Source organism: Arvicanthis niloticus, chromosome 16 (genome assembly GCF_011762505.2).
Source record: "Arvicanthis niloticus isolate mArvNil1 chromosome 16, mArvNil1.pat.X, whole genome shotgun sequence".
Classification (NCBI taxonomy): Eukaryota; Metazoa; Chordata; class Mammalia; order Rodentia; family Muridae; genus Arvicanthis; species Arvicanthis niloticus.
In genome coordinates, this window is record NC_047673.1 from 6,349,472 (window position 1) to 6,372,529 (window position 23,058).

The 23,058-nt window shown below is 49.0% G+C and overlaps 1 protein-coding gene across 5 annotated transcripts in view; it reads right to left on the bottom strand.

Annotated features, from left to right (window-relative positions):
* Positions 1-20,706, bottom strand: part of Cars2 (cysteinyl-tRNA synthetase 2, mitochondrial) — a 33,838-nt gene extending 13,132 nt beyond the window's left edge. The window contains exons 1-8 of one of the 5 annotated variants that reach the window (XM_076913803.1): positions 20,473-20,563; positions 20,204-20,254; positions 18,895-19,074; positions 18,292-18,409; positions 12,109-12,180; positions 11,476-11,581; positions 6,500-6,583; positions 378-507 (exon numbers count right to left, since the gene is read on the bottom strand). In XM_076913803.1, coding sequence (XP_076769918.1) covers positions 378-507; positions 6,500-6,583; positions 11,476-11,581; positions 12,109-12,180; positions 18,292-18,345 — 446 coding nt within the window. In that variant the 5' untranslated portion in view covers positions 18,346-18,409; positions 18,895-19,074; positions 20,204-20,254; positions 20,473-20,563. Of the gene's footprint in view, positions 1-377; positions 508-6,499; positions 6,584-11,475; positions 11,582-12,108; positions 12,213-18,291; positions 18,410-18,894; positions 19,075-20,203; positions 20,255-20,472 lie in introns of those variants that run through there. The other 4 variants (XM_034520919.2, XM_076913801.1, XM_076913802.1 and 1 more) reach the window with 4 other exon arrangements.
* Between the last annotated feature and the right edge of the window lie 2,352 nt (positions 20,707-23,058).

The window sequence follows — 23,058 nt, forward strand, 5'->3', positions numbered from 1 at the left end:
TAGTACCACCCTCCCAGCTGGTGGAGGGGCTACTCCTGACACAGCAGTAGAATCTGCACTCAGGAGAGGTGAGCTGGCCACAGCATGGGCACATACATGTCCTCAAAATGGCTTTTCAGAGGTGCCACTTACATGCTCTCAGGCTTGAGCTACCTGTCAGAGATCATGAGGTACCTGTTGCTGTACGGCAGGCATCTCTTCTGCTAGCAGGAGGCTATACTAAACAGGAAGCCTGGGCACACTCTGTGCTAGGCTGGGCATTCCTCCTCATGGTCCCAGTAGCTCCCGTCTAGCCTCCTGATTGTTCTTTTCCTCAGCCAGGACACCCCGTCATACCTGGCTTGAACACTTGCAGCCTGGAAACTGCTAGGGTTTACCTGGCCATGGCAGAGCACTCGATGTGCCAACCTGGTCGTCCGTCTCCCCACGGCGAGGCCCAGAACACCTCCTGAGGTTTGGCTGCCTTCCACAGGGCAAAGTCACTGCTGTGTCGCTTGTCAGAGTCAACTGCAGGTGACAGAGGGTTGCTGAGTAAGGAGCCTCAGTGCAGCTCTCGCCACATGGGTCCCAGCCACGACAATGGCGTGTCCACTCTGTACATCTTCCTTCTCACAAATCTCACGCTTCCTCCTACTGTGCTCCACTCCTAACCAGCAGGCCAGCAGGACCGATGCCAACAGGCAGAGCAGAGCTGGGTATCCACAGAGCCTGCATGCAAACACCAGGGGACTTGCTGCCAAGAGACCAGAGCCCAGTGCCTGTCCCGGTCTGTTCAGCCACTTTTGATGGACCGAGTTCCTACGTGACATTTTCCACAATGAAGACAATCCTCCAGAGGGCAAAGGTGACATCAAGACAGAGGACAAAGCCAAGAGAGCAAAGAGCAGAGGTGTGTCTGACCCCAGGGACAGAGCGAGCAGAGGTGTGTCTGACCCCAGGGACAGAGCGAGCAGAGGTATGTCAGACCCCAGGGACAGAGCGAGCAGAGGTGTGTCTGACCCCAGGGACAGAGCGAGCAGAGGTGTGTCTGACCCCCAGGGACAGAGCAAGCAGAGGTGTGTCTGACCCCAGGGACAGACCCGAAAGGGTTCAGCAAGTCCCCTCGACAAACCCTGCCCTCTCTTAAATGCCACAGTCATACTCAACTCGCTGTTTCGTGACTGTCATGGATTTGCTGTCCCTACTTACACACATCGACAAATGAGGTCACTGGGTCAATCTGGACCTCTGCATAGACAGAGCACAGTACAAGGTGAGGCCCATTGGGAATTGCAGGTTCGCAATGGACTGGCATGGGCACAAAAGGCTCAGAGTAACACAGGGCTCGCAGCACGCTGATGTGGGACAACGTTGGCAGGAACAAACAGGAGTTGGCCAGGGCAGCAGGGAGGGACAGTCATTCCAAGAAAGAGATCAGTCTGGGCAGAGGCAACGTGTGAAAGCAGATGACCAAGCAACGGTGTTCTAGCAAGCTGGTTGCCCCAGGAGGGGTTACCTATGTCCCCAAATCTCCAGTTTGACACAGGGCTGGCTCCACTCATACAGCTGCCCTGAACATCCTGACTAGCACCCCCCAAACACCCCAACTACCCCCTGAATACTCTGAATACCCTGACTACCCTTCAACACCCTGACTACCTCCTGAACACCCTGATTACCCCCTGAACACCCTGACTACCTCCTGAACACCCTGATTACCCCTTAATACCCTGACTACCCCCTGAACACCCTGACTACCCGCTGAACACCCTGACTATCCCTGAACACCCTGACTGCCTGCAAAGCTGATGCAGGCTTGGGTAAAGCCCTGAGCATCTTACAATGATGGATTTTTCAGTATACACTGGTTCATGTGGTATGTCGTGTGTCTAGATCTTGTGAAACAACTACACTTCAAAGAAAAAGGTAAAGTTACTGGCACCAGGCAGGCAGGGTGACTCACAAACAAGGCACAGGAGAACAGAGGTTGTCAGGCTTCACTGACAACACACTGTGAGGAGAAAATTGTCTGTGGGCTCCAGGATACACTATGGACAAGGGCTATGTCCAGCCAAACTGACCTCAAAGAAAAATGGTAGAATGTCGCTACTGTAGAGGCCAGAAAGCACAAAGAATGTCCCCAAGCAGAAAGCCTCTCCCAGACACAGCTGAAAACAAATCCAAATCAGGCAACAGGCGGGGTGAACCCCAAGGCTGCCAGTGCCATCACACACACGCACGCACGCACGCACGCACGCACGCACGCACGCACGCACGCACGCACGCACGCACGCACGCGCGCGCGCGAGCGATCTGAATGACCTGAGAAGGCAGGTGTATGCAAAGGAGCCTTCTAAGCATGTAGACTACTGGACCAGGAGAGGACAGTGGCTACCTGTCGAGCTTGGTGCCCATAATGACTGGCACCTGAACAGAAAGGGTCCACCAAACGTTGAGTGACAGCTTTCATGACCAGAGCCTTGGCAACACCCCCGCTTCACTGCAACACATATACAGTTCCTTTCTCAGCCTGCTGAGAGGGGTGGAGAAGAGACGACTCGGTGCCCGCTCATTTTATTTCCCGCTAGAGAAATCGCAGCACTTCCAGAATATGAAGGGAGCTCACTCCACAACTAAGCAGAGCGCCCAGCCACATCGGAGAGTAGGTGACTCGGAGCCTGGTGAGGGCCCCGAGCCAGTGATGGAAGAGCAGTTCAAGAGTTAGTCAGGAGCACCTTACTGTGGAAGAAAGCAAGAAGCCCATATTTAACAAGTGAACGCCTAATGTTACTAAGACTAAAGGCAGCTTTGAGTGGAACCAACTCTCCCTTTATTTTGTGTGTCTGGGTGTTTTACCTGCGTGGACTGAGAGACTAGGAGTTAGACTCCTTGATCAGCAGACAGACAGGCAGAGGTCATGACTAGGTAATGATGCTGTTTTACACCCTCCTGACCTGAGACAAGCATCTCAGCTTAAAACAAAGGTCCTGTAAGCTTTGGTCCCACCAGCAGGCCTTCTGCTAATGGACTGGTTCAACAAGCTCAGGGCTGCACCAGGACACGTTACACAACAGCTGTGTGCTATCAGCCATCCCATCCTTCTTCAAACTGACAAACCCAAAATCAGGAAGACAAAAACCCCTGCCCTCAAGGAGAAGCTGGGCTGTGGCATGCTTTCCCCTGTGACTGTGCGGTGTGTTTCCTCACCCCTTAATAAAGGCCTTTCTTTAGCTGCTCACTCTGTAATCGAGGATTTCCCAACTGTCACCTGTCATACAAGATCTTTCCTGCCTTTTAACTCTTCCACTGACAGAGAACAAGAATCTGATCTAGACCCTTAGCTTGTAGTGTCCTCCGAGGCCAGAAGGGGGCGTCAGATCTCCCAGGCCAGGGATTACAGAGAGCTAGAAGCTGCTATGTGGGTGCTGGGAATCTGAAAGAGCAGCCAAGGGTGTTAACCACTGAGCCATCACTCCAGCCCTTCCCTTACACTCCATCGTTCCCATAGAAACTGTGCTACAAAATGACCAAGTAACAGCCTGCCTATGTAAAGTATCCCAGGAAGCAAACAAGGAAACGACAGAGAATACCTCTGTCACAGAAACCATTTATGCTAGGATGGCTGATCGGACATAGACAGGCCGTGAGGACTTCTGCGTCTTTTGGTGACGAACGTATTACCCACATCTGCAGATGCGCAGAACTGTGCTAAGCCTGTAAATTCAATTACCAACCTACATGAAGCACGTGGCACGGAAGGAAAGGCATGAAATGCAGCCTGCAAATCCCAGTGAGCCAATGGGGTCGGGGACAGAAGAGGAATGGGAGGGGAGACCTGGGGGGAGGATCCAGAAGGACCTGGGAATACAAAGCATCCAGAGACAACCTCAGTCAGGCACTTGGGATGGTGAGGCAGGGAGACAAGCATTGTCTCGGGATAAGGCTGCTACCAAGGGCCAGGGCCCCGCAGGGCTGATGGTAAAAGCATAATGCAAGCACCCCAGGCCAGGGCCACTGGGTGGACACAGGACTTCAACCTAGAAGTCATGAGCAGGACCCACTTCTCCATCGTCCCTATTGAGTTACTGCTACAATTCAAAATCTGAAGAGAAAAGCAGACAGACCAGAGCAGTGGAGCCAGAAGGGCTTAGTGCCTTTGTTTTGCTGAACACTAATCCCCCATTTCAGACCTTCACTCACACTGAGATTTTGAATAAGGCACTTCCAACACTGAGAGTCGGGTGGGGGTGGGCGAGTGGGGGCAGGGTGGAGGTGTCACTCACTGCTGGGGATGCAGGGTGGTGCTGCCGCTTTGGGAGACACATTGGCGATGCCTCACAGAACCAAGCAGATTTTCCAGGTGACACAGCCAATCACGTTCCTTGGTGTTTACCCAAGATGCTGAAAACAGTCATACAAAATCCTGGACATGGATGCCCGAAACAGCCTGATCGCTAACTGCCCAAAGATAGATGCAGTAAGATGAACTAAGAAACTCCAGCACACACACACAGTAGGCACACAGAAGAAAGAGCATCCATCACCCAGTATCGGTGAGAGCCAAGCTACGGAAGCATGCAAAGATCTACAAAGCTTGAAAAAACAACAACAAAAAACGACAGTCATGCCTCTAACCCCAGTCCTCAGGAGGCTGAGGAAGGGAGGAGACCTGCTCAAGATCAAGGCCACCTTGGGCTACACAGTATCAAGCAAGACTATCTAAAAAGCAAGCCACTTTACAAGCAGAAAGAAGCCGACCTGGAAAGACCAGTGCTGAATGTGTAAGATTTTGCAACATTCTGGAGAAACAAAGTTCTGGATAGTGAGAAGGTCTCTTGGGTCGAGGTGGCAGAGACAGGAGGACTGAGCATAAGTGGTCTCAATGCTGGAAACCACTGCATGTGACCGGGCCATGGTAACAAGGCATTGATCCAAATGTACAGACTATCCACACCAAGGGTGCGATAACATACTAGGGTGCTGATGCTTACTGACTGATGCTTGCACTGCTCTAGGGGATGACGGGACTGAGCAGGAAGAGGTCAAATAGGAATGCTGTACCTTCCCTTTCTTGAGCTATGAACCCCAAGTGGCACCGAAAACACAAAGCCTGTGGAAATAAAATCGAAAGCTGGGCCTGAAGGCACACATCCCCAGTCCAGCACTTGTGGGGAAAAAGTAGGATCCAAAGGTCCAGGATGTCCTCTGCTGTACAGCAAGTTCCAGGTTAGCCTTGGCTACATGAGACTCTTCCCCACAACCAAATTCAAATCAACAAAACTAGCTTGATTCTGCCAGAACTTGTAACTCTCCCAAAGCCCTCTTCCTGGAAGGCATAGCCCAAGCCTGTCTCAAACCACCACCCATAGGTATGGAGATGGCAGAATGCTTTGTTGGGGAGGGGGCTCAACAGGAGGGTACTGATTAGGTAAAAGTAACATATAATTTCTGAGAGCCAAATAGACAAGGCTATTAAAAATTAGATTAAGCCAGATATGGTGGCACACGCCTTTACTCCTGGCACTTGGCCTCACTTGGTGAGTTCTGACAGCAGCCTGGTCTACATAGCAAGCTCTAGGATAGCCGGGGCTACACAGTGAAACCCTTTCTCAAAAATAAGTAATAAAAATAAAAAACTAGATTGTTGATGAATATGTCATCCACAAGTCTCTATCCACAGACAACTCAGAGTTAAACTAAACCTGTAAATTAATTATCAATTAAGAAGCACATGGGGATAGAGAGAAAGCCATGTAACAGCCAGAAAAGTCTCACTGAGCCAACAGAAGAATGGCAGAAGGCAATGTGGGCGAGGAATACAGGAGAAATGTTAGAGACTCAATGGGGATACAAAGTAGCCAGGAACCCATTTGTAGGTCATGAATTATAGCGGTGACTTAAAAAAGCGGTGACTTAAAAGCACCATCTGCCCTGCCCAGGATCCTTTTTTTTTTTTTTTTTTTTTTTTGGTTTTTCGAGACAGGGTTTCTCTGTATAGCCTTGGCTGACCTGGAACTCACTCTGTAGACCAGGCTGGCCTCGAACTCAGAAATCTACCTGCCTCTGCCTCCCAAGTGCTGGGATTAAAGGCGTGCGCCACCACCGCCCGGCTCTGCCCAGGAGCCTTAATGGTTTAAATTTTGTTCTACATGGTTATTATTTCTTCTCATAAAAAAAAAAAAAAAATGACTTTGACCTAACAAACTGTTAAAGCACAAATAGCACAGGAATAGACTGACTTACGTTGGGAGCTTAGTGCATAATAGTGCATACCAGCAAGCAGTAGAAGAGGGTCTCACTACGACACTCTCTCACGCATGTCCCATGCAAAGAAAATTCCACAGGGAGGGGGAGTGAACAACATGGCTGGGGACAGAGCAGGACAGAGGCACCAGATGCTGCAGCGCTTGCATTCACACCATCTTCTGCAAGTCTCACCCCACAGCAGGGTTAACACGTCTGCCTGGCTCCAGATCTAACGCTCAGAGGCTGAGGCCTACAGGGACACATCACCACCCACCTGGCTCCGTAGTTGCACTGGGAACTGTGTTGATCAGCTTGCCATACTTGTCCCCTCGGGCGCGCAGATCGAAGTAGACATTGCCTGTTCGACAGAGAAGGTTGTGAGTTTAATGTTTCCGGGTCCGAGTCCGAGGCAGCCCGCCCGAGAAGTCTAAGGGTAACAGGCAGTTACAACTCAGCACAGAAGATGGTGCTGGGCCACCGTCAGGTCAGAACTGACAGGAGCAGCACTGCCTTAGCATTCTTTACCTGGGCATAGCATGAGCAGGGGCAATGTGAGCAGGTGCTCTCTGCAAAAGTCCTCTTAGTAAGAGGGAGGGAGGGAGGGAGGGAGGGAGGGAGGGAAGGAGGTAGGGAATAAAAAGCCTTAAAAGGATATGCCTATAATCCCAGGAAAACAAGTTCAAGGCCACCCTGAGCTACACAGAGACCCCCATCATTACAACAAAACAAAATAATAGGCTACACAGAGAAACTCTGATTTGAAAAAAATAAACAACAACAAAAAACCCCACACTCTTCAACTTTTACCTGCATGCTAATTTAAAGACATTATTCTTGAGGCTGGAGAGATGGCTCCCTCAATAAAGTGTCTGTCATGCAAGCATGGGGACCTGAGTTCAAATCTCCTGCACCCACATTAAAAAGTCAGGCATGGGGGCTGGAGAGATGGCTCAGAGGTCAAGAGCAGTGACTGCTCTTCCAGAGGTCCTGAGTTCAATTCCCAGCAACCCCATGGTGGCTCACAACCATGTGTAATGGGATCTGATGCCCTCTTCTGGTATGTGAAGACAGCTACAGTGTACTCACATAAAAATAAACAAATCTTTAAAAAAAAAAAAAAAACAGCTGTCAGACATGGGGAGTGCATGTCAATAACCCAGACCAAGGCTGGATGGAGACAAGCACATCCATGAACAGCCAGCCTAGCTGAACCAAGAGGCTTCAGGTTCTGTGAGGGATCCTGTCTCAATCCTAATGTCAAGAGGAAGACACTCAACACCTACCTCAGGCTTCTGCACCCCCCACCCCGCTCCCAATGCCCATGCTACAATCCAAGCTTTCTGCAGAGAGGGGAGAAGGTCGGGTGGCTTAGAAAACAGCCAGCTAACCAAGTAGCATCTTGGCCTGCCCCTCAGTGCTCTGTCATGCAGAGTCTGCTGCTGAGCTAGACTGCAACCCTTACACCCATGCCAGCTAGCCCCAGATGTAGGCAGAGTGGAGATGAGAGAGACTAGGGCCAGGTAAGCTGCCTCCTACACACACACACACACACACACACACACACTCTCTCTCTCTCTCTCTCTCTCTCTCTCTCTCTCTCTCTCTCTCTCTCTCTCTCTGAAATGCTCAAAAAGGAACTGCCTGGCAGACAGGCAGCATCCTTTGTTCGCCTTGCTGAGGCACCAATTCGCTGAATAGACTGTTTTGACAAATAGTTCAAAGATCACGGTGCAGCTAAGCTCTGTGGAACTGTCACAGAGCCCAAACCACTGCAGTTGAATGAATATAAGACATTCTGGCCGGGCAGTGGTGGCACAGGCCTTCAATCCCAGCACTCGGGAGGCAGAGGCAGGCGGATTTCTGAGTTCGAGGCCAGCCTGGTCCACAGAGTCAGTTCCAGGACAGCCAGGGCTACACAGAGAAACCCTGTCTCAAAAAAAGAAAAAAAGGACATTCTGAACTAAATTTTTAAAAAAGATTTATTTAATGTATATGCATAGCTGTCTTCAGACACACCAGAAGAGGGCATCAGATTGCATTGCAGATGGTTATGAGCCACCATGCGGTTGCTGGGAATTGAACTCAAGATCTCTGGAAGAGCAGTCAGTGCCCTTAACCACTGAGCCATCTCTCCAGCCCCCATTCTGAACTAAATTTACAGTAACTTGTGAGACTGCAACCCAAGGCCAGGCATAATTAGCACATGACACACCTTTAACCCCAGCAGAGACAGGCCAAGGTAGGCTGAAGGAAGGCAGGTGGATCTCAAAGAGTTGCAGGTCAGCAAGAACTACAAAGTGAGATACTTTTTTGAAGAAAGGATAGACAGACAGATAGATGGATGCATGCAGGCATACACACATGCATGCAGACAGCATTCACTCCTGGAGAACAGCAGGAATGTTTATATCTCAGGTATTTCTGAGAACAGAAATACCTCATGTTCTCAGAAGCAGAAGCCCATAGTCGCTTTCTTTTTGTTTGTTTGTTTGTTTGTTTGTTTTTTCGAGACAGGGTTTCTCTGTGTAGCCCTGGCTGTTCTGGAACTCACTCTGTAGACCAGGCTGGCCTCGAACTCAGAAATCCGCCTGCCTCTGCCTCCCAAGTGCTGGGATTAAAGGCATGCGCCACCACCGCCTGGCCCATAGTCACTTTCTATCCCACAACAATTACCCTGCACTAGAATAAGCTGGAATGGTACCTCGGTTTTTTCAAACGGTTTCTTTGGGAACAAATTCCAAATGTGCCAAAGCAGACAACATAATAGAAACTTCAGTGCTTCCTTGTGTGCAGCCCCTGGCATGTCACCTCCACTGTGAGATGGGGCTCTAGGGGACATGTGCCCAGGGACTTGGCCCTTTACCTGTGACAAGCACCTCAACTCTTTTGTACCTGCAGCCTGGCAACCGTGGTGAGCTATTGAGTAAAAACTTGGAAGGGAACAAGATCGATTATCCGTGGACAGAGCTGCCCACAGAAGTGGACACAGCAAAGAAGCAAGCTCATCTGCTGACATGGTGGACCAGTGAGAAGCCACAGGAAGTTCATTCTTGGGAGGGCTCGTGGGAAGGAGCAGGAGCTTGCCAAGCACATGCAGAGCTTTGGCACTGCATGGGTCAGGTGCGGTAGGCATACCTGTAACCCCAGGATCCGGGCGGTGAGGCAGGAGGATCAGGGGAAGCAGAAGGATCAGGCATTTAAGGTCACCCTCAGCCACATAGGTTGAAGGCCAGCCTGGGATACAACAGACCCGATCTTAAAACAAAGAAAAAACGCCAGGGAAGGTATGGCTGAGGTCAGTGTGCCGACCACAGGAACAGCCGAGCATAAACTGCCGAGACGCAGGGAAACAAGACGTAAGGCAAAAGGCGAAGCGGGAGGAGGGGGTCACAGGACTCAAGTGCCTGTGCGTCACAAAGAGTGGGGACTCAGGGTCAGAGGTTCTAAAGAGCCATAACCACTAACAAGTGTCTCCACTCCACTATGTGGACAGACAGCATCCTGCAGAGGGCAGGGTCGCCGTCAGGAAGGACATAAGTCAGGTTTCACCACAGCACTGGGGCTCAATCTATTTGGAGACTCATGCTGCCATAGTGAGGGGTGGCTAACTCTGTTCTGTGACAAATGACTGTGGTGGTTTGAATAGAAATGGCCCCCAGAGGCTTATAGGGAGTGGCTCTATTAGGGGGTGTGGCCTTGTTGGAGGAAGTGTGTCACTGGGGGTGGAATTTGAGCTTTCAGAAGCTCAGGCCAGGCCCAGTGGCTCATTCTCTCTTCCTGTTGGCCTGCTGATCTCAGCTACCTGTCCACCACATGTCTGCCTGCACGCTGCCATGCTTCCCACCATGCCATGATGATAATGGACTAAACCTCTAAAACGTAAGCCAGCCCCAATTAAATATTGTCCTTTATAAGAGTTACCTCGGTTATGGTGTCTGTTCACAGCAATAGAAACCTTAATTAAGACACAAGGCATGCCAGCCCAACAGGAAGGGACAGTCTCCAGAGGCCCTGCCCTGTCTCCAGCTGTTCTGAAAACTCCTCAATCAGAGAAAGATCGGCTGTAGGCAGGCCTGGAAGCATTTCCCTAGTTAGTGGTTGATGGGGTAGGGCTGAGACATTGTGAGTGGTCCTGGGTTCTGTAAGAAAGCAGGCTGAGCAAGCCATGGGGAACAAGCCAGTAAGCAGCACCCTCCATGGCCTCTGCATCAGCTCCTGCTCCAGTTCCTGCCCTGTGTGAGTTCCTGTCCTGACTTCCTTCAATGATGAACAGTGATGTGGAGGTGTAAACTGAATAAACCCTCCCCTCCCCAGCTTGCTTTCTGGTCATGGTGTTCCACTGCAGCAATAGAAACCCTCACTAAGACACCTGGTATCTGGTTAAGTGGCTCTGCAGACTGTGAAGACTCCGCATAGAGCCTTCTGCTTCTAACTGCTTGGCTGAGTAGGCTGAATAAATTATACATTGCTTTCATAGCAGTTAACATACCTACATTACACACACGCGTGCACACATAAAATGGGGTAGAGAATGATAGAGAAAGACACCTGACATCCTCCTCTGATCTCCCAATCCCAATGCATGTGTGTATATAGGCATAGGCCCCCTATACACGGACGATTATAACACCACACACACACACACACACACACACACACACACACAGCCCTAACTCTGAGATACATAATTTAAAAAAATAAAACAAAATCTGGAAAAAAGAATGGACTGGGATGCTGGAGGATCAGGGGCTGACAATGCTTCTTCCCTTGCAGAGGAGCCAAGTACAATTCCTGATACCCACACCAGGCAGCTCCTGACTGCCTGTAACCTCAGCCCCTGGCTGCCTCCCTCTACGAGCATTCACACACACACACACATAAAAATTAAAAATTGAAAAATGAACTGGGGGCTGGAGAGATGGCTCAGTGGTTAAGAGCATTGACTGCTCTTCCAGAGGTCCTGAGTTCTTCAATTCCCAGCAACCACATGGTGGTTCACAACCATCTGTAATGGGATTTAATGCCCTCTTCTGGTGTGTCAGAAGACAGCAACAGTGTACTTATACATAAAATAAATAAATCTTTAAAAAAAAAAAAAAGAAAGAAAGAAAAATGAACTGGACCAGTGTTGCAGACACAGCACCAAGCCCACGTCGACACAGCCAACGAAGTGTGTGCACTCCTCAGCCCAGGCCTGCCCCGTGCCTCGCAACTCCCCAGCGTACCCCCAAAGATTAGCCTCCATGCTACCTGTGGCTGTCGAGTAAGCATGGCCGTGAGCAATGATGCCTTCGATGAAAGAAACGATCTGAGGGATGTTCTCAGTGACTCTCAAGTATACTGTTGGCGGCAGAACCTGGGAGGAAGCAGAGGCGTGGACACCACAGGTCATTTCCGAGCTCGGGATCCATGCACAGACTTAGAAAGACAGGGTGGCAGCCATCCTAAGTCACGACCACCATGATGCCCCAGTGAGCCAACTGGCTTTCCCCACATGGTTTCCCTACCAACTCTCAACAGACAAGGCCACTGGAGAGAAACAAGGAGCCAGACAGTCAGACCTCACCTCAGTGCCAGGAAATGTGCCTGACTCTGATAGGAATGTAAGATAAATCAGGGCATTCTGGCAAGGAGTCAGACTAACTTATTCACACAGGCTCTAAAGAACTTATTCATTTTCAGGCCCTAAAGAAAAGAACCCAGCTCATCCTGCTGCCCCGGGACCAGCTCCATCCACTAAACTCATCATGGAGCCTACTCTGCAGACCTTTCTTCAGTCTTGACACCACAGGGCCTGTACTCAGGCAATAGCAGCAGCTAACTGTTCTTGATCACACCAGTCAGCTACCACTGCGCCTTTACGAAGAGGACACCACAGCTTACCTTCAGGGCTGCCATGTCTTGTTTAAATTCTTCCTCAAAAAGGCTGGCAAGAGAAGCGGGTGACACGTTCATCTGCACAAGGTCACACAAGGATATCAGCACATCTGGAAGACCCACAGACCCATCATGGCAGACCAGGCCACCCCTGCAGAAAGATGGTGGCCGCGTGCCCCACTGGGGCTCAGCCTCAAGATCTGAGTGTTCATTTTAGGTATTAAATCATCCCTAAAGCTGAGCAGTGAAAGGGTTTATGGGCCCTGCCCTCTGGGTGCAGAGAAAAGCGGGTGACTGACAGCACCATTTCTACCCCATGATAAACCAACCCCCATCCCCCACGAGCGCAGCAAGCATCTATTCCAAAGGACAAGAAATGAGTTTCTATCTTACATAACCCACAGCAGGAAGAAATGCTTTTAAAAAAAGCCTTAGAGAAGTACTTGGAAGTAACAGGACACAGTAATCAGGGAACAGGTACTGATGTCCTCGGGCGGGCGCTATCCTGAGCTCCTGAGGCTGCCACGATAGGACATCTGGAAACACAGATCTTTAGTGCTGGGACCTGGGTCTCTGAGCTGAGCACAGGACACAGAAGTTCTGGCCCAGAAGCAAAGGTCTTGGAAATAATCCCAGAACGCATGGGGGAGGGGCAAGTGAGGCTCCACCCCAGCTGAGAAGCTACTGGCAACTGAGGGCTGCTTGAGTAGGGGAAGCCATTTTTCCACAGGGTTGAGGCATGACCATAAAGGCAGCATTATCTAAGTCACTGTGTTATAAAAACAAACAAGAACATCAAAGGGGAAGGCACATGAGTGTGTGTGTGTGTGTGTGTGTGCGTGCGTGTATAAAATTGTTAAAGAATATTTTAAATTAAAAGAGGTAGGTGCTAAATATTATTGCTAAATGCCTTTCATCTCAGCACTTAGAAGGCAGAAGCAGGCAGATCTCTGAGTTCAAGGCTAGCCTGGTCTACATAGTGAGTTCTACCTCAACCAAAGCAACATAGCAAAACCGTTTCAAACACTCAAACAAACACCAACAAATCTCAGGCTTCATGCACACCTTATACAAGAATCCATAATCTACCTATACTCAGCAAGCATTTATGCAGCACCTACTGTGTGCTGGGCCTGCCTGAAGCACACCCATCTTCCTCGTGAAACACGCCTCCTTTTTCATAAGACATTTCTGCTCTGAAACATCAAGAATCTCAAGTTTATCAGTGGCACTGGTGGAGCCTGGCGGCCAACAGACTGACAGGGCTCTAATGCGGTAGCCACGCAGAAACCACAACCACCGAGACCGACTTCAAGGACAGTGGGTGACCTGGGAGCTTGCTGCTGCTTCTTTCCAACTTAGTGGCCCGGGCCCATCACAAGCTACACGGCCCAGCCTGTGGTTTACCACAGCCCCGTAGGCTGCTGGGAGGATGAAGTGTCCAGGTGAGATACACAAGCACCATAGAGTCGCTGCTACAGAGATGGGAGTCCCTGGTTGCCAGTGCAGTCACACCCTCTCTGTAGGGCACTCCCCAAAAGTTTTATGCTCTGATCGTTACCCCTCCCAATTCTGAGTAAGCAGGGGCACACCCCCACACGTCCAGATGCCCCAAACCCCCTTCTATCGACTCTTCTGCTGATGTGTATAAAGCACTTTTGCACACTGTGATACATATCTGCTGATGTGTATAAAGCACTTTTGCACACTGTGATACATATCTACATCTATTTTTGCACATTATTTCTGGTGAGTTTCATGTTTATTTAGATCTTGATACCTTTCACCTTTCCTTTAAAAAAAAAAAAGATGTATTTATATATTTTATATATGTGAGTACACTGTCACTTTCTTCAGACACACCAGAAGAGATATCAGATCCCATTAAAGATGATTGTGAACCACCATGGGGTTGCTGGGAATTGAACTCAGGACCTCTGGTGCTCTTCCCCCACACACACACACCCCCAGTGCTCTTAACCACTGAGCCATCTCTCTAGCACATCCTTTCATCTTTCACTCTTAAGTTTAAGTCCTCTTAAGTTTCTTTTCTTTTTTCTAGACAGGGCTTCTCCGTGTAGTCCTGGCTGTCTTGGAACTTGCTCTGTAGACCAGGCTGGCCTCCAATTTAGAGATCCACCTGCTTCTGCCTCCCAAGTGCTGGGATTAAAGGCGTGCACCACCACCACCACGCCCTTTTTTTTTTTTTTTTAATCTTTTAAATTTTATATGTCTGGATGTTTGCCTGCATACGTGTCTGTGTAGCACATGCATGCAATTCCCAAGGTGGCCAGAAGATGGCGTCATATCCCCTGAAACTCGGTTACTGATGGTAGAACTGCCCTATGGGTGCTGGGTATCAAACATGGTCCTCTGGAGGAGCAGCCAATGCTCTGAACCACTGAGCCATTCCTCCAGCTCCTCCTCTTCAGGGTTTTAACTGTACGGTCATTCACAGCACGCCAAAAGCTTGGTTTATATTTTCCAATCTTTTCTATTTTATGTAGTCTTCCTACATAAATGGAACTGCACTTGCAGACATACTGAGAAACCCTTACCCATGGGAAGCCACAGAAACATCCTGGGATTTCTGCAAGAAATCTAGGACTCCACCCCTCTTATATTTAATCCCTGATCTGCCTTAAATTGGCTATGTGGAATGTATCTAACTTGGGTTTGTATTTTCTCCAGATGGCTCCCCAACTGCCAGCACTATTTACTGAATGATCCACCTCCCCCAACCCCAGTGATTTGAAATGCCATCTTTTATCATAAAACAAATCCCCATTAATTACTTTGTGTATTTCTGGACTCTGTACTATGTTCCATCATCTGTTTATTCACGCTGGGTACAACAGTGTCTGACTGCAGCAGCCTTTGTCTGACAGAGGGCAGAATGGGCTGTAGAAATGGGAGGCAGACAGGAAGAGGGGGAAGGAGGGAGGGACAAAGGACCCTCTGGGAAGAAGGGCACAGACACCTTAATTCCCACCAAGCTGTCTACCTTGGGATAATGTGTACAACCTACCATCTATCTATCAGTCCTGTGCATGCATGCATGCACACACACACACAGTGTCATGTGACTTCTACTGCGGAGACAGAAGGAAACACAGAGAAGGTGTAGACCAAAGGGAAGATTCCATTCAAGTCCATGGTGAGCCAGTGTGTTTACTGAGACTCCTAGCAGGACCACGGGTGACTCACCAAGCAACTATGAAACCCCCTGCATAACTTACTGTCCAGAACAATCTCAGGGTGAGAGACCTGAGGATCTCATGCGATGTGATGTCCTCCTTCTCCTCCAGGAGAGAATGTGAGTAGGGAAGATCTTACAAGGGCCCATGCTAAGGTGACCACAGCTGCTCCTGCTCACAATAGCAATGGCTATGTCCAGAGAAAGCAAATATACGACACATATGCATACACGCACATGCATGTCATATGAATATGAATGTATATTTATATACACGTACATGTATTTACATGTATATACACATATGTAAACAAAAAGTTATTTATAGGTGGTGATGGCACATGTCTTTGATCTCAGCACTTGGGAGGCAAAGGCAGGTGGATCTCTGTGACTTTGAAGCCAGCCTGGCCTACAGAACGAGTCCTAGGACAGCCAGGGCTACACAGAGAAACCCTGTCTCAACACACACACACAAAACAAAGAAAAGAAGTAGAGGAGGAGGAGAAAGAAGAAGTAGAAGAAGGAAAAGAAGAAGAGGAAGAAGAAGAAAGGGAAGGAAGAAGAAGAGGAGGTGGATCCTGAGCCCATCATGGGCAGTGTTCCCATCGGCTGCAGCTGGCAGCCCAGCCTGTTACCCAGTAAGTGTTCTTCACAAAGGCCAGGAAATGAGATAGCAGCTGCCCACTGTGGAGCTGAACACAGGAGAAGACTCATGAGGGGTTTCCACACATGTCCCAAGGGGCAAAGGTCCCCCAAGACTCCTGGGAGGCCTGTTCCCACTGAGGTCAGCCTCACTTCAGACCTCCACCAGATTCAAGACAAGAATATCAAAGCCAGGTGTGTACCTTTAATCCCAGCACACAGGAGGCAGAGGCAGGTGGAACTCTAGACCAGCCTGGTCTACATAACAAGTATTCTGTCCCCTCCTGCCCCCCCAAAAAAGAAGGAAGGAAAGATTGGAAGAGGTATTAATATCCCACAGGCTACAGAAACACAAAGCATTGGGCAGTTTCACAGTAACCCTCAGTTGTGAAAATGAGCAGAATGTTCTGTAGAGCAGTGGGTGTGGTGGCTCCCACTTCTAATCCCAGCAATCAGGAAGTGGAGGTCGAAGGGTGGAGGTTAGAGTTCAAGGTCATCTTCAGCTACACAGGGAGTTAGAAGCCACATTGGGCTATATTAAACCTTACAAAAAAACAAACAAAAAAACAACAAAAAACCATAACACAAGCCGGGCAGTGGTGGTGCACGCCTTTGATCCCAGCACTTCGGAGGCCAGCCTGGTCTATAGAGTGAGTTCCAGGACAGGTAGAGCTACACAGAAAAAAAACTGTCTCAAGAAACCTAACCCAAACAAACACAGAAACAAAAACCTCAAACATTTCAGAAAATGTCTCCTCACTGAAAAGGTAGGGCGTGAAAGGAGCCTAGGAAAGCCCTCTGGTGAGGTCGGCATTCAGGACACAATGCCCAGTCACCGGAAGAACCCAGAGAGCCCCTGACCTCATGCTTGCTACCTGGGATAACTATCTCCTCCACCAAGTCTTCAGAGCATGCTGGTGTGGGGCCCAGACTCAGGAGGCACTCAACCTGTGCAGGAAAGGCATGCTTTCTGCTGCAGGCCTCAAGTGGAAGCTACTCACACACACAACATAAGGCCCTGCCTGCACAGAGCTGAAGTCAGAAGGCTGGGGCTGTGGGCCCACTCCAAGGCCCACACCATCTGAAGGCTCTGGCTCACCCTACACATACTCCTGTACAAATGGGGAAAAGTTACTCGAAGTGAAGGTCCTGAGACAGCCAATGAGATGTCAGAGAAGGAGTGAGGATGCAGAACCTGACAGGCTGAGGGATATGTATGAGGTAACCAGGCTCTAGGGAGGCACCAGCGGGCGGGGACTCTGGGAGGACGGCTGTGCCACCATCTCAGTACAGTGTCACTGATGCCCACCTCCTGGACAGGAAGGACAGGGGTGGTCACGCTAGCGAGTGTCCTTGGCTCTGGAAGTTTCACAATGGAGTAGAGTGCCACACTTGGCACAAACCTATAACACAGATGATGTAAATGACCGGATAGCTTGGGGATCTGCATAAAGTTAATACTGACAACCTTATTTCAAAACCGTTTGGAAATCCTAAAGCAGGATATGTATGAATACACACAGGTCTTCTGCAGACCATGGTCTCCATGCGTTCTTCTGTGATATCTGTGCCCTGTGCCCGTAAGTCCTCCTTGTGCTTCTCATTGGCTCTTTTTATTATTGTTGTTGCTCTTCTGTTTGTCAGTTTTGCTCTATTCTGGTTTGATATTTTATTTTTAGATGCCTGTTTGTTTTCTAATGAGAGAAAGGATGTGGATTTGTGTGAGTGAGGTGAGGAGAATCTGAGAGGAGCAGGGGGAAGGAAAACCATAATTAGAATATGTTACATGGAAAAAACTATTTTATAATTAAAGAAAAAAAAATTAAAAATAAATAAATAAACAAGAGTACAAACTCTGCCTGCCTGGCACGCAGGCTGAATCCCAGACTGTGATGTTGAGGGACACATATGCACCTCCTGGTGGTCAAGAAACAGACTGCAGCACTCTCCAGGCGAGGCCAACCTGGGCTACAGAGTAAGACCTTGGGTCTAACAACCAAAAAAAAAGAAACATGGCAATGAGGCATCGAAGCATATGCACAAAGGTGTCCAAGGTCAAAGTCAGGGCCCAGGGGGTCTTGGTAGAGCTCGAGCGAGGTACCCATCACGGCGAGGGATGGGGACATGGGGACAGTACGCACCACTGGAGGGGATGCTTCTCCACACCTCCATCAACGTAACTTCCTTCAAAGGGAAAAAAGCATACCCTGCCACCATTTTGTTCTGTTGTTTTGGAGACTCTCTCTGGGACACATGAAGGTCACAAGTATGAGGAATACATGAAAGTAGACTCAGCTGGGAACGGCCACTCAGCCGCCAGCTTGCAGCCCATGTGAGACTGCTGTGCTTACCTCGTTAGCTCTCTTGATTATTTTATCATCCACGTCGGTAATGCTCATTGCCATGACCACATTGCACCCAAACACTCTGGTCAGGATCCTTCGGATAATGTCAAATCTAACATAGGAGCTGAAAGAAAAGCACTGAATTGTCTTCAACACACAGAATCAACAGCGCTATAATTAACTTATTCTAGTTTTGGTCTCTCGAGACAGGGTCTCTGTGTATCTGTGCAGCCCTGGCTGTCCTAGAACTCACTCTGTAGACCAGCTTTTTACTAGGAGTAGTGCTGGTACTACTACCTGTGTGGTGTGCACGCTGTGTGTATGTGTGTGCATGCACACGCACATGAGAGGGCACATGTGCAGCATGTATGCTGAGGTCAGAGGACAGTTTGCGGGACTCAGTTCTCTCCTTTCACCAAGTGAATCTTGGGGATCAACCTCAGATCATCAGGCTCATACAGGAGACGCCTTTACTCAGGGAGCCATCTCGTGGGTCCCATCATCATTATTCTTGAAAAGAAAATGTGTTACAATGTAACAGACTACTATGTAACTTCCAAACTGTGGACTACAGTTGATGCTTAGTTCACAGGGAACTAAGCCAAGTACCTTCTAATAAACTGGGTCCCATCTAGAGGCCCAGGAGGGCCTTGTGAGAAGCAACAAAAACAACTACATCAGTTTTGGGATACTGTATTGCTGTTTTTAAGATTACAGCTGTTAGCCGGGCAGTGGTGACACGTGCACGCCTTTAATCCAAGCACTTGGGAGGCAGAGACAGGCGGATTTCTGATAAAAAAAAAAAAAAAAAAAAAGATTACAGCTGTTGAATGAGTTTGCATCTATTTAAATGTGTAAAAATTCCTATGATACAGAAGTCAAATGTCAAGACTGTTTTGAGACAGGGTTTCTCTGTGTAGTCCTGGCTGTCCTGGAACTTGCTCTGTAGACCAGGCTGGCCTCAGAGTCACAGAGATCCACCTGCCTCTGCCTCCAGAGCTCTGGCATTAAAGGTGAGTGCCACCACTACCTGGAGACGAGCTTTTTAGCATTCTTGTTCACTTGGAGTGCCCATAGTATCCCAGTGCTGGGAGACAGAGACAGGTGGATCCTGGGGACCGACATCCCAAACAGTGAGAGATTCTCTCAAAACAGACAGGGGATAGCACTTGAAGACAACATCTGAGGATGCCCTCTGGCCTCCACACTTATGTTTAATTTAGGTTTAAAAATACCCAATTAAAACTGTGTAAGAGCCAGGCAGTTGGCGTATATCACTTATCTCAGCACTCAGGCAAAAACAGGTATATCTCTGAGTTCGAGGCCAGCCTGGTCTATATAGTGAGTTTCAGGACAGCCAAGACAACACAGAGAAACCCTGTCTCAAAAACAAACAAATAAAAAGTACAAGACAACAAATAAGATATTAGGAAATCAACAAATGCAGCTCCAGTGCCGCCCAGGAGTATATACCACTACACAGAAACCACTGTCAATCGTGGCGGAGGACTAGAACACTCGGGGCGCTGTGTTAACCGGCACTTCACAGACATTATTTCCAGAAACTGCCATGAAGATGTCCTATTGTCATGTCTGTCTTCATTCAAAATAAGAACCAGGACTCCAGCAAGAAAGTGACCCGTCCCAGGCCAGGCAATGATACCCCACGGTTGGATTCGGGTCTCTGGACCAACCTTAGAAACATTCGCAAATCACTGAGTGTCCAGACCTGAGCAATGGGTATGCAACTCCGAACAGCTATCAAGACCAAGCAGACTAACATTTCAGCGTCTCACAATTCCCAGAACGCAATCATCACTCAGCCCACTTAACAGATTATAAAACAAGCTAGCAGTTTACTCTTTGCATAATAAACAACCCTCTGACTTTGTCAAAGGTTCAAATCTAGGAAACTCACCAAGCATGGCCTAGGTGTGCATGGTCGTACACAGTCGGTCCACAGCTATACCTGGGGACATATTAAGATCCACCATGTGTGAGATCTGCAAGAAGGAGCCCTAATCCTCCCTTAACAACCTTCACAGAACACCCGCGGTGTTTAGGTGACGCTCTAGGGACCACGTGTCAAGCTTTCAGGACAGACTTGCACCGGCTCACCCTCCCGCCCCGCCCCTCCCTCCCCTCCCCTCCCCTCCCTCCCCTCCCCTCCCCTCCCGGCGAACGCACCAGGAGACGGCGTCCGAGCGGGCCACGATCAGCGGCTCCTTCTTGCCTGTGAGGCTGTTATGCACCTGCACGCCGGTGTCCTGGCCTTCCGGTCGTTGCCAAGACCGCCCGCGCCGCCCGAGACCCAGCGCGGCCCGGAGCAGCGGAGTGCCCGGCCCAGGCCGGCGCGCCCACAGCATATTGGGGACAGATCCAGCGAACAGGCGGAAGGCAAAAATTCTGCAGGCCAGGCCCCGCCCGCGAACCAGAAGCCACGCCCTACCTCACGGGGCTCCGCCCACTACCGGAAGAGGTTACACTTTGCCTGGAGTCTGGCAGTGTTTAGAGATTTGGGCAAGGTGGCAGCGGAAGAAAGACAGGAACCCCCGAGCCCTTCCTCATTTTAGCGCAGATCTCGCCACCTTTCCTTATGGGTAAACCGGTGTACATCTGTGTGTCTGCCTCTGGGACCTGGTGTGCCCCGCAATACTGTTTGTACCAAAGCGAGCACAAGCTATGTGTATCTCAGCACACCACTTCAACACACTATACACCACAGCTGCGGTCATCATGTCCTCATTCAAACATCTCAATATGTGTGCCTTAACACACACTGTACCCCACCAGACTTACAGCATGTCTGCAAGTATTTACCTTGTCAAAATCAGTACATGTAAATCAACACTACATACCAAACTGCCCCTCTGCAACCCAGTACACAGAGTATTTGCATACTTCATACAGTCCTGTGGGCTTAGAATGAAAGAACCACACCAGGAATGGCTGCTGGAGAAATGGCTGCCCTTCCAGAGGACCCAGGTTTGAGTCCTAGCATCCACATGGCTGGCTACTCAAGAGTTTGTAATTCTTGTTCCAAGAGGGTCCAAGGCTTCTTCTGGACTCAGCAGGCACTACATGCACGTGGTCCACAGACAGACATGCAGGCAAAAATACCCTTACACATAAGAATAAAACATTTAAAATTTTTTATTGTCAAAATAGTGGCATCTGTCTATAATCAAAGATTTTGGGAGAGAGATACAGGAGCATCAGTGAGTTCAAGACTAGCCTCAGATACACGAAACCCTGCCTTAAATCTAATAAAAGCAAGATGAAATGTCTATCATTCATCTCTTGAGAACTGTTCTGAGTTATGTTCAAATTACCCCACAAATGCACCCCTATAGGTGGCTTACAAAAGTAAAGACTCCTTTGCTTGTCCAGTCCTTTGCAAGTCTGTCTGACACTGAGCATGCTCAGGTCTTTTAATCTTTTGGTCTCCCCATCCCTTTTTTTTTTTTTAATGTTCTCTTGAAAGGCAAATGAGGCAGATGTGTTGTTCCTAGAATGATTTTTTTCCCTCCCTTCCCTTCCCCCTCTTGCTCCAGAGCTGTTCACTCTGGCCCAAAGGGTTTTTTTTTTTTTTTTTAGATCTCATTACAGATGGTTGTGAGCCACCATGTGGTTGCTGGGATTTGAACTCAGGATGAGTACTCGGCACTCTTAACCGCTGAACCATTTCACCAGGCCCCTAGAATGCTTTTTTTCCTGAAGATTCTGTACTCTGGCTGCCCGAAGCCAGACTTCCACTATAGACTGTGTTTTATGCAATATGGTAGTCAAATTCATGGTCTCCAAATGTCCCAAGTTCCCCAGGAGTATTCTCATATCTACCTGCCTTCATTGCATTTTGTCATTGCAGATGTGTGTGCACTTGTCTCACTTGTACAGCAATGTGAAATTCTCTTTCTGTGCCCTGTACCCCTGTAGTTGAGCAACGATTTCACTCAGTAGCCCAGGCTATCTCTATCCTACCTGGCTTTAAACTCCTCCCGCCTCAGCCTCCCCCAATTTGGGGACTACAAGCGTGAGCTTGTCCCTCTCCTTCAGTATGTAACTGTAAACTCTTGAACTCCGGGCCATATCCTGCAAACTCAGCAAAAGCTTAGCCTGTGCAGGCAGTGAAAGAGAGAAAGCTTTGAATCTGATATGAGGTGTGTCTGTTTAAAACACAGAACCCAAAGACCAGAATGCAGAAGCCCAGGGAAGAGCCAGGGCAGACAGTTTAAAAACAGCTCTGGGAAGTTTCATGAGTTTAAATGGCTGGCATGTTTGGCCTGGCCATAGGAGATCATGATTGCAGAATCAACAATGGTGTGTTTTCTGTCTGCTGAGCAGACTCTCATGTGTTCCACCTCAACTGGCAACAAGTCTCTCCTTGTTAAGCCTTCTGAGAGTCATTCAGGCATTTGTGGGATGTGTGTGATGGCTCACACCTGTGATCCTAGAACTCATTTTTTTTGGGGGTGGGGGGAGGCTCAAGCTGAGGCTCTTCAGGAATTTGAGACCAGCCTGGGCCTCGATGTAAGTTCTGGTCCAGCCTGAAGAACAGTGCTAACCTATCCTTAAAAAAAAAAAAAAAAAAAAAAAAAAAAAAATTACAGAGGCTGAAGAGATGGCTCAATCTGAAGAGATGGCTCAGTAGTTAAGAGGACCGGCTGTCCTTCCACAGTATCCTGGGAATTCCCAGCATTCACATGGCAGGGCAGCTCACAACTGCCTGTAACTCCAGTTCCAGGAGATTTGATACCTTCTTCTGGCTTCTAC